This window comes from Pelobates fuscus, chromosome 6, assembly GCF_036172605.1.
Source record: "Pelobates fuscus isolate aPelFus1 chromosome 6, aPelFus1.pri, whole genome shotgun sequence".
Classification (NCBI taxonomy): Eukaryota; Metazoa; Chordata; class Amphibia; order Anura; family Pelobatidae; genus Pelobates; species Pelobates fuscus.
In genome coordinates this window covers 189,949,010-189,961,127 of record NC_086322.1, presented here as the reverse complement: position 1 = coordinate 189,961,127, position 12,118 = coordinate 189,949,010, and the positions used below count along the sequence as shown (strand labels likewise).

Sequence of the window (12,118 nt, the reverse complement as noted above, 5' to 3'; positions counted from 1 at the left end):
AGATGTGGATTTCTAAATATAACTTCATTCACACCTCACAAGCGTTAAATCTAGGGAGAAGAAAACACAATATCCTGTTTAAGTGTTCCCTTTTCAACCATTCTAATGTTCTCTCTACTTGTGCTAGCTACTTTAGAAAGAAATGAACCAATTCAGTGCCTCATCTGCATGAATCAGGCAGCAATCTTTGAGAATCTTGTCTTTAATAACTATTGTTGGTAATTTTCCTTTCATATATTTGAATTGTGTATATAATCTGATGTTTATATGGAAAGCTTGGATAAGGTTTAAAAATTAATCCAAGTAAATGCATGAAATGTTGTTATGGTTGTCTGTCAGGATCAAAATCAACATTTATTTATATTTAATCATCCAGGGTCACAATTTGTGCAAGTGCAGCCACACTCTAAGTGGTCTGCGTCTCATAGAGGACTCAGCAGCAGGGACCTACTGGGCCAGTGTGTTTCCCTCACACTTGGGTACAGCTGAGGGGCACCTCTGTTAAGAGGCCAACCAAGCCAGGTCCCTGTCTGATTTCCCCCACGGCCTTCCTGGAAGAAGTGAGTTCAGGTTCCTTCTTTTGAGCTTGCAGAGAGCTGCACATAGATCAGAGGAGTCACACCAAGGAGAGTCAGGCTGAACTTTAGACTCCCAGCAGTTTTAACTAGCCTGCTCCCACTGGACCACAGAGAAGCCACTGTCCTGCACCCACAATTTATGGAAACAGTAGGGTTGTTAAAATATATGCTGTAAACTGTGACTTTTGTGTGTAGATGCACATATATCCTAGCATCCAAACGCCAACACTGCATGCAAATACAACTTAGCAACAAAAAGCAACTGGTGAAACCCTAGCTGTCAGTTTTAGGGCCGTTAATGATCTACCTTTTGGTAATGCTTGCACTAGGGGCCCAAAATAATTTCTTGCACCAGGGCCCTCTCTAGATTTGGTACAATGCCACCTTGAAGTTTGCTATGAAAACCACTTCATGGCTATAATGCAATTTCTAAAAAGTGTGAAAACCACTTCAAGACTCAAATGTGTGAACATTAAAACCGATTCCCATCTAGCAAACCTATAGGTCACTGCCATGCCCAGAAAACATAATTCACTGTTACACTATAAAAAAATTATGTGTAGTGGAAGGGTTAATCTGTATAGGAATGTGTTGCCAGATCACAGGAAAATGAAATGAAATTAAACTGATAGATTATCAGATTGAAGCCCAGCGGTGTTGTTACCAATGACATTCATGATATTTTATTTGTAGCAGAACAAATAGAATAACGTACAATAATCCAGAGGTAAAAATTGTTGCCTCCTGTTATACATATCCACTATGGAAAAAGTATGCCCCAAAAAAGAAGTACAAACCGGACTAGTATAACCATTTAGGCAAAAAGGGAAGTCTATCCCTTTTCAAAGACTGGTCTTGCAAGATGTCAATAAATGGATAGACTATGACCATTCCACAGAAGCATTTAAATACATGTTGAAACAGATCTGCACACCAGCCTGTCACATTCATCCGCTTATAAAAATGTGATTAATGGAATTTACTGTTCAGACAGGAAAAGTTGTGCTGAGCAACATTACTGTCCTGACAGGAAAAGTTGTGCCAAGCAGCAATCAATCCATAGGAGGGTTTGTGCTGAGCAGCAATCATGCAAATAGGAACCTGGTAACTGCCTTTGGGGTCAAAGGCCGGTTACAACCAATCAGATCCACAGGCGGGGTATTTAGGCCCAGTTCTCCTCTTGCTCAGTGCCCTGTCGTGGTTTCCCTTGTGGTTGTCCGAGAGCGCGTTATTGATTCTGGTTATTTGACTTTGGCATTGTTTTGACTTCCCTGTTTTCTGGCATCCCTGACCCCTGGCTTTTCCTTATTGTTGTGTCTCTTTCTGTATCCCTTGACCTCGACTATTCTTTTAGTCCGGCCATTCTAACGTTCGGAATACGTTACCCATCAGTCATCTGTGTTACACAATTCTATGTGCTGGATCATACTGTAATCCTGACACAGCCAAGCTCTAAGACTTGCTTTCCTTGCTTGAATAAATCCTCCCTCACAAATTTAGGAATTAAATTAACCTCCGCCATCACAGATTTATATAGGATGAACTTTTGGCCTTTATTGATGACGATACAAACAGACCTGCATTAATGGGATAAACCTTCTATTTCGTGATTGGGACGCATTAATGTATTAAAAAGGAATATTTTACCTAGACTTTTATATTTGATAGCAACCTTACCTATACATATTCCCTCGAGTTTTTTTTTCTCGAGGATTTGACTCTATGTGTTCAAAATATGTGTGGATGAATAAACGAGAGGATTGGGAATGCCAGACATTCAACAATATTATATAGCTAATGTCTTGATTAGAATTAGAGATTGGCCACTACTTAACTTAAACAACGCTTGGAAGGAAATTGAGGCTAGTTTTGTGACAGTCCCTTTTGGAACATTACCTTGGCAGACTGCCAGCACCTCCAGTTTATGCCCACAATGGCATCCAACAATATATCCCACCTTATTGGTATATAAAGAACAAGTAGTACTTGGTGATATTCTTCAAAGTTATAAATTTCCTGACATTGGTGACTATTTGATTTCATGAATCCCTACCTTTCTTGATAATTTCTTTCATTATAGATTGATACATTATTTACTTTCTTTACTTGGTAAAGAGGGTAATTCCCGACTTTAACAGATTTTGAACATTTGTGCCACATATATAAACCATTTAAAAATGAGCTTTCTTATATGTATAAAGAATTAAGCAAAACTACATATTATGGCAGATTAAAATTCATGGAAGAATGGGAGGCCGAACTCCATATTAACTTAGAGGATCAACAATGGGGAAATTGTTTTAATTTATTCACTCTTCAATAGCATGCTCTAAATATCAAGAGACAGGATATAAACGTATTACCTGTTGGTACCAAACCCTGCAAAATTGCATGCCTGGAATCCTGAAACCTCTGAAATGTGTTGGAGGTGCGGAGTAGCTGTCGGTACACTCCTCCATATCTGGTGGTATTGTCCACAGATACAAACATTCTGGCAAATAGTGGTATCATTAAGTTTCTGAGTTACCCATCTCCTTGAACCCAGAGGAAATATTATTTCATACGCCTATATCAATAAATTAAGGAAGACATGCTTACCATGGCTTCTAAAACACTGATACCACTGTATTGAAAAAACACTTCTATTCCGAGTATAGCTGAATGGATAAATAGTTTAGACAATATAAAACATATGGAAGAATTATCTGCATACACATCTAATAGGAGCTCTCAATTTTTCTATAATATGGAGGCCCTGGTTAGAATATAGATCTAAGATAAAAGAAAGAGGAGAAACAATTATAGAAAGACCCTAGAATTAACTGAGATTATCTGAGTATTCTTGTATAATTACGTAAATAAGAGGCAATAACTATAACTATCACAAAGTGCCTTGGAAATTACCATCTAGCCTAAACTTGATTTAGGAGATCTTAACCCTGATTCTTATTGGTTTATTATTTGTTTATTATTTGGCGTAATCATTTTGTTTATAAAAAATGGTACAATATAATGGAACACTTGTGATATATTAATATGAATGTATTTTGAATATATGGGGTTTTAACAGGAAATGTTAGTGATTAAAATTATATGTAAAGATTGTATTTACCTGCATACTTTACTGTACCATCTATAAAGAATAAAATAAATTTAAAAAAAATATCTTGCAAACTACATATGTTTCCTATAAAATGCTATAAACAAGATAAGCTAAGAATGACTGAAGACAAGATGTTCATCGGTACATCAATCATACATTAAAGAGCCATAGTGACCAATATTTTAGGGTAAACAGAAACCAAATTCTTCTACTTATTTCAACCTGTCCCTCACAAGTGCCGCCATCTTCTTCCAGCATGTCCTCTTCAGCTCCCAGCACTTCAGTACCAGGAGCCAATGTCACTGCTGTACTTCGTGCATACATGAGAGTATAGCATTGAGTGCTAAGGAGGATCCGTAGACCGAGCCAATTCAACACAGCTGTCACTGGTGATGGCTGGAGGATTGACACTTCTAGACACTGGACAGAGCTACCGCCATCAAGAAGTGTCAGGCATAGAAAATATACAGAAGATAACGTCGTCCTTTCTTTGCCTTATGTTTTTGGTAAGAAACAGAAGAAAAATAAATAAGGAAATACAGAATAGGAAAGAGGAAGGGAAGAGCAATGGATTGGAAAAAGAGAAGTATGGCATGACAATTCCGCATTAAACGTTTGCTGAAGGAAAAAAAGGTGGGTTTGTCTTGTAAACTCTAACTGAAGTGTGCCTTTGTCCAGAAAAGATTGGGAACCACTTGATTAGAGTGCGATCATTTCATAACTGAAAACCACACAAAGTAAGAAAATAACAAATAGCAAATGCATTCTGCTCAATGGATTTGCATTTGAACAAAAGTGATACATGTCAATATGTTGAATCCATACAATGAATGGGATCTCCATAATAGAATTTCAATAAGACATTCACTAGAGCTCAGCAATGTCTCTAAGAGTAGGATATCAATAAAGGGAGGTCACGCCTTATGCAAATAATATTCAGTTATTATAGTTCTTAATGCATTTGCAAGCATTTTAATAACCACATTATTCATAAGATGAACTAGACAATTAAATTTCATCTGAAATTTAAAAATTATAGGAATAGATATGGCTCTAGAAAATGTTGTTTTTTTTTTTTAAGTTTTCATTAAAGTGATTAAAGGCCGTGCATTACCTGGTTACCAATATAATGCAAAGAATAGCAATACAGGCTGTAAAGCTGGGAGAGGCAATCTTTGCACTCCAGATGTTGTGAACTACATCTCCTCTGATGCTTTACCAGCTTTATTTTAGTTGTAAGAGTATTAAAGGGACACTATAGGCGCCAATACAACTTTAATGCATCTGATAGATTTTGGCTGACTGTTTGCTCTGTTTTTTTTTCTTTATAGTTTTTGCACAGAAAAAAAAAAGTTTTGCAGAATGCTGCACCATAAGCCACGTCCCTTCATGCCAGAAAGACTTCTTTACCAAAAGCATGCACACAGTCTCAGCCCCAACAGCAATGAGTGAGCAGCTTTTAATTCACAACCTGGCTGCAGACAGTCACAGAAACTGCAAACAGGTAGTGATTCCCTTACTATAGGTCTACCTGAGTGTCTTCTCCTTCTAATGCAGGTTGCTTTGTGGTTCAGATCATTCAATACTGTCAATGGCTGGTCTGTGTGCATACCTTTTGACAAGGAAGTCTTTTTCTGGAATGAAGGTTTGTGGCTAAAGAGGCAGTCTTATGGTGCAGCAGTCTTTTTATTTTTTTTAATGCAAAAATTATAAAGATTTGAACACGCAAAAAAACCCCAGCATATTAAAGTTATATTGGTACCTGGAGTGTCCCTTTAAGTGCGATGTAGTATACATCTGGAATGCTGTAAAGGTAACAAATATTGCAATTGGTGATATTGACATTATAAGCAATCACTTCAATTATTAATAAACAACTGCACTGACGACTAACCATCAGAGCTAGGGTGGATTTTAAAGTGGGCCAATCATGACCGGTTCACTCTATGGCAGTATCTAACCACGCGTGGGTTAGCACCCCCATATTGAGAATTTTAACAAACGATTATTCCATTTGTTAGATCAACATTTTTTTTTTTCGTTACATCTACTCTAAAATATGCAATATTAACAATCATTTACGAGGGAGGGGTAACCCATAGCCAGCCCCCCCTCAAAAAAATTTGTACAACATTTTGTTGATTATGCTAGCTCTGCATTAGATCAGGTTTGATCAGGCAACATTTTTGTTAGATTTAGTCTAATTACTGAGCTATTGCATATATAATTATTTTGGTACATAATTATTAGATCTGGTTTGATCAACTATTTTTTTTTTGTTAGATCTATCACACAAGAGGCGGTATTCACTGAATTACTTTGTGGGCGTGACTACAGGTTAGTACCCCTCAACTGAAATGTTATTGATTTTGGTAGATATTCGTTAGATCAGGTAAGATCAACTGTTTTTTTCGTTAGCTCTATCACGCAATAAGCGGTATTCACTACTTAACATTGTGGGCGTGACTTCGTGTTAGCCCCCCACTCAACTCAAATTTTTTTTTTTTTATTGATTTTGGTAGATATTCGTGAGATTCAGATTTAAAAAAAAATGTAGGCACATGTATGAATGCAGATGTGTATTTTTCTGTGTCACATGCACAGTCCCAAAGCCAAATGCACAGTAATACACACATACTGTCAAATAGAGCCACATGCACACAGTCTCAGACACATAGTCACTCACACACAGTCACACACGCCCCCACACACACACAATAACAGGTAGTCACACACACAGTCACAGACATTCACACACCGTCACACACATTAGTTACAGGCAGACAGTCAAACACACACTCTCACCTATAGACAGTATGGGCTGAAGTGAGGAGCAGGGGCACTACAATCTCACTGGAACAAACACACACAAACAAGAAAGCTCATACTCACAAGCTGACTAAACACAATTTCACTACATCCAATTTCACTTATGTGCTCTCACAGAAGTTCACTACAAACAAGCACACTACACGCAAGCTCACTATAGACAAGCTCACACTGACAACAGACAAGCGCACTATAGACATGATCCCACTGACACACAACCAAGCTCACACTGACAAGCTCACTTTGACCTACAGACAAGTTTACTGATGCACACATACTGACACAAGCTCATTACACACAAGCTTACTGACATACACATAATCTCACTATGCATACATTCACTGGCACTCACTGCAAGTTATTTAGAGAAATTTGGCATGGACAGGATTATTGTGTCACATTGGAATATGTACCAAAATTTTATTGAAAAAAACTCTAAATTTCAGTTGGGGGGGGTCAAACCTTTAGTCACGCCCAAAAAGTTAAGTAGTGAATATCGCCTCTTGCGTGATAGATCTAAATAATAAAACAGTTGATATTATCTGATCTAACATATCTACCAAAATCAGTTAAACATTTTTAAAATTTCAGTTGAGGGGGGCTAACCTTTTAGTTACGGTCACAAAGTTAAGTAGTGAATACAGCTGTGGTGGACCGCACGGGGGCGCTCCGGCGCACCGAGCCTGTGCGCCTCCTGAACGAGGGCCACCCCGGTACCCCATTGGAATGTTCCCACCAATTAATCAAAACGTTCACACTTGCAACATAGGTGTGAAACCACAGGGAAAGTAATTAATGAGCGCTCCCCTGGTGGCTGCCAGGGTGGGCATTCCCCTGGGTGGCCACCAGGGGGAGCGTTCATTCCCCGACGAGGGACGCTTTCCTTGTGGGGACTTCGCACCGGGACTCCATGGACGGGTCCCTAAAGTTGGTGGGGATATCGTCTGGGGTACTGGTGGTCCGGATTATTCTAACCTGCTCCTAAAGGAGCCATAATCACTGTTCCCTCTACCCGGGGACTGTGAGGCCAGGCTCGTAGCTGCCCAAGGAGCGCTCTCCCCAGGGCTGCCTAAGTGGACCCTGGGGCTGTGAGTCGGCTACACGGCCACAGAGGTCCCGCTGGCCACCTGGAAGTCCATGTCGACCAATGGGAAAGGCGCGCCCATTCAAACTGGGTTCGCGCCATTCGCCTTATTGGTCGGTACGAACCAGTCGCTATGGGGCGCAGGTGACCAATCAGAGAAAGAGCACCCTTTTAAATGGGGTTTTGCGCACTTTCTCCTGATTGGGCGGCCAAACCTTCTCCTACCCGAGCGCCGATTGGTGCAACCGAGTTTCAAGCCCTTTCTTCTGATTGGTCCCTGAGAGCTGATTGGCGCAACTTGGTTTTGTACCTTTCAGCTGATTGGTTGTTGCTTGGTTTAGGCACAAAGTTTGAATTCACCAGACTAAACCAAGCAACTCCATGGAATGAATTTCGGAGATTTACAGAGCCTCGAGTCCCATACTTTAGATGATGATTTCTTAGGTTCTGTACATCCGATAGTCCCGCTATTTGCAGGGATCCTAGTTGGGATCCGGGACTATCTAGTGATGCATGTATTACCCATGTGACCCCTTCCCGGGGTGCTGAGCCCCAAAGTCTTCCCCCCTGTATGCAATATGTTTTAATGTGTGTAACTGTATGTGCTGTTTGTATCTCCCAGAGTGGTCCTCCACCAGCCTAGGACTGAGGAATTTGTATTGAAAGAGTGGAGACCCCCTGTGGGGGTCTGTGCATAAAAAGCTGCGCATTTCAAAAACGATTGTAAACAGTTTTACCTCCAGGACTGTGTGTGGTCCAGTTACTGAAAGGGAAAATGGGTCCCTTGGTTCTATAAATGGTGCCTGACTGGCTGAAGGAAGGGGATTAGCAGAGCTAACAGGTCACGTTACCCTTGGTCCGCTACAACCAACTCTTGCGTGATAGACCTAATGCAAAAAACTGTTGATATTACCTGATCTAATGAATATCTACCAAAATAAAAAAAAAAAATTTGGGGTGATGGTCACGCCCATAGTCACGCCCACAAAGTCATTCAGTGAATATCACCTCTTGCGTGATGGATCTAACAGAAAAAAAACAGGACAAACTGCAGAGAAGTCAGGACCGAAATCCAATCTCCTGAACAGTTGATACAGCGCATAGGAAGAGAAACTGTATCACAGAGTTTAAATAGAGCCGGGGAACCTAATCTAATGAATATCTACCAAAATCAGTTTCATTTTGACCAAATGTCTGTTAATGGGGGGCCAGCCCCCCTAATTATATATGCAATAGCTCAGTAATTAGACTAGATCTAACTACAAAAAAATTGCCTGATTAAACCAGATCTAATGCAGAGCTATCATAATCAACAACATTTTGTACAAGGTTTTGTTGAGGGGGGCTGGCTACCGGTTTGCCCCTCTTGAAAATGGTTAATATTGCATATTTTAGAGTAGATCTAACGAAAAAAATTGTTGATCTAACAAATGGAATAATCGTTTGTTAAAATTCTCAATATGGGGGGGTGCTAACCCGGGGGTGGTCAGTATCTATCTATCTATCTCTCTATCTGTCATCACACAAAAAGCAGCTTCATAGAAGCTGTGGTGTGATTTGCTTGTGATGTCATAAGGTCAGGTGGAACCTTCATTTCAGTGTCTAGTGATTGTAGCATGCTTCCAGGGTTTTTGCAGGAATTCCAGTTTCCATACTAAGAAGCAGTGTTGATTACAAGAGTTCCAAGAAATATACAGACTTGTGTCCAGAAAGGCCATGATTTTAAGTCTGTTGTATGATAATGTACTGTGGTTTAAAAACGATGTTGAGGCATATTACCTCTGCGAGATAGCAGAGCTGCAAACTGAAATGGCTTTTAAGGGATAATAAAGAACAAAAACCTAAAGGCTTGGATGACAGAATTGACTGCCAAGTTCTTTTTGGTTAGATCTAAAAATCAAAAAACCACTAAAATTTGTCTTTATTTCTCATCATGTAATACCCTGAATAGTAAATTAACCCAGATGAGAATGGCCAAGTTATAGCAGCAGTATAAGAGAATGAACCCTCTATAAGTGAGAGACAAGATATCCAGAGATGAAACTGACTAATTAGAAGAGTGCAATATATGGTATGTTCAGTGGAGGGTTGCTAACGTTTGACCAGGAGGTAGAATGGCCTTTTTCACTGTACAAAATGCACAGATCCCAAGAAGTATATCAGTGGGCCAATCCAGGTACAATATCACACAATGCTGTGTAAGCAAAGACCTTTCATAATTCCTGCAGTGATCTCCCAACAGGACTGAAAGTGGATATGTGACATTTTATTGATATGATTTTCTAATCTCTACATTATCTTAGAACAGAATATAATAACTAATAAAACAGATTTCTGTGAGTTTGAAATGAGCACAATCTGAGTGATAATGTACTGGCACTTGTTTTAACCACAGATCTATGTTGTTGATGCTAACGGATTGATACTGCAATCTGAGCATAATTTTGGTTATACTGATGGAAGTTGAGTCCACCTTAGCACAGGGTACAAAGTGCTGAACTATAACTTCTATCACTTTTCAGAATTTGGTTTGCTGAGTGTACATTTAACCCTGCACTTAAGTAAAGACAACACATCCCTCGCTGTAGCAATATGTTCTACTATAAATGGCACTGTAATGATGCTATTGCAAGTGCAGTGCCATTATAGCAATACTGTGTTGCTCACATTTTGCCTATTTTCGAACTGAATACATCTGGACTCCACCATGCTATTCATGACCAAGTATTCATCTGCTGAACAGTTTATATTTATGTTTTAAAACAAACAGTATATACATTCTTTATAATTTCTTTTATTTTTTTAATATTTATTTTAGATGTCATTATATGTAATACTACATTTTAAAGAACGGTGTTTATTTCTTTATTGTTCTTTTTAAAAAAAAGCATACCATAAATAGCTGACTATGAATATTGTTTTAATAAACGGTAAATGTAACGTGTCCGTTTCCAATCATTAAATAGCATTACATAAACCGCATAGAACGTGTTACAAATCGGCATGACTTCGAGTAGTAGCAGAATACAGAAATGTATTTAAACATTTGGGTCCTGTCCCATACTGTTAAATATAATAACCCTCAGAGGTATACGGTCATTTTTTTTTTTTTTTTTTTTTTTACTATGTAATCAGGAAGGCTTTTCTTAAGTAGTCCACTTTTACATCTTATTCAATAAGTATAGACTAGTATCAATGTATCTATGAATGTACGAGTCTGTGTGTTGGATGTATCAGTCAGCTTAATGCCATTTAATCAGTGTTTCCTTTTTGTGTGTTCAGATATACCGAGGAAAATCAGTGAAAGCCACTAAGGGGATTAAGGGAAAAAAATGAATTTTAGATAAGCTGAAGATTGATCTTTTTTCTTTTTGGAAACTATTTTTCTTCCTTTGCTAATACATAGCAGGCTGGAGTCATTTGGTTTCATTGTAATCATAAGGGCCTGGAATTCATGAGTTCCACTCTCCCAGTAAATGATTTTATTTAAGTACTATGAACAGTCAAATTGACTTTACCTTCTTCTCTTCCTGTAATGCGATTACTTCGTGATACCGTGGAATGAATGGCTCATATTTCTTCTTGTCTTCCTTCTTGGAGTTGACATTCTCATAATGCAGTGCACTTTCCCTTTAGAAAGTTCAAAGAAAGATTTATGAGCCTGTAGTTCAGACTGCACAGACATCTAAACAAGTGCTATGAAAGCTTCTGCCTCCCATGTTTACAGTAGCTAATAAGGACCAAATCACTCTCTAATGGAGAGAAAGGTGCTTTATAAGGAAAGATACAATGATGCAGCTCTCCGGGGGACTCACTGAATGAGTAAAGAGTAATAATTAAACCACTGCATGTTTTATGGACAATGTAGATCTCACTCTGATACTCAAGTACATGTGTGCTTTAAGTGTATTTTGTGATTAGCTGGGTATAACCCAAACGGTGTATCCCTCAATGCAAATCCGCTTCCAATCACTTTAAGGTAAGAAGGATCAAAATAAATATACTCTTGATAAATGTGTCCTTTTTCCTGGAAGCTCGTAATAAATGTGTACCTGGCATGTACATTAGATGCATATCCAGTATATACACAGGCGTCTGTTCACCTTGTGTCTAATCTTTTTCCATTACTGAACTAAAGGCAAAATTGAAAAACATTTGATGAATAATTAATTCCTAAAGAACATGATTAGATATTTATATCACAAGGAATGCAATACTTGCACCCAAAGATATGGAAGAAAGGAAAATGCAATATTTGATTTTAGAAAATTAATACAGTTTGGAAAAGACACACTGATGCTGCAATGTGCAAAAAGGAAAAGAAAACCTAATGTATTGGTTTGAACATTTTGTTCCAGGGACACTTTAGATGCTTTACATGTGAAGTGTGTCCTCTTTTTACAAAAAGAGCATATTTTTATAGAAACCGGCACTTTTACAAATTAACCTTGCAACAACCCCCTGGGTGTCAGACAACTGGTCCTGTTACTTCCTGATTTATTTAGCTCAGTAGAGCAAAACTCA

The 12,118-nt window shown here is 38.6% G+C and overlaps 1 protein-coding gene across 1 annotated transcript in view; it reads right to left on the bottom strand.

Moving 5' to 3' along the window:
• STPG2 (sperm tail PG-rich repeat containing 2) overlaps positions 1-12,118 on the bottom strand; it is a 512,492-nt gene that overhangs the window by 444,749 nt on the left and 55,625 nt on the right. Inside the window, exon 7 of the mRNA XM_063458613.1 lies at positions 11,113-11,224. Coding sequence (XP_063314683.1) covers positions 11,113-11,224 — 112 coding nt within the window. The remainder of the gene's footprint in view (positions 1-11,112; positions 11,225-12,118) is intronic.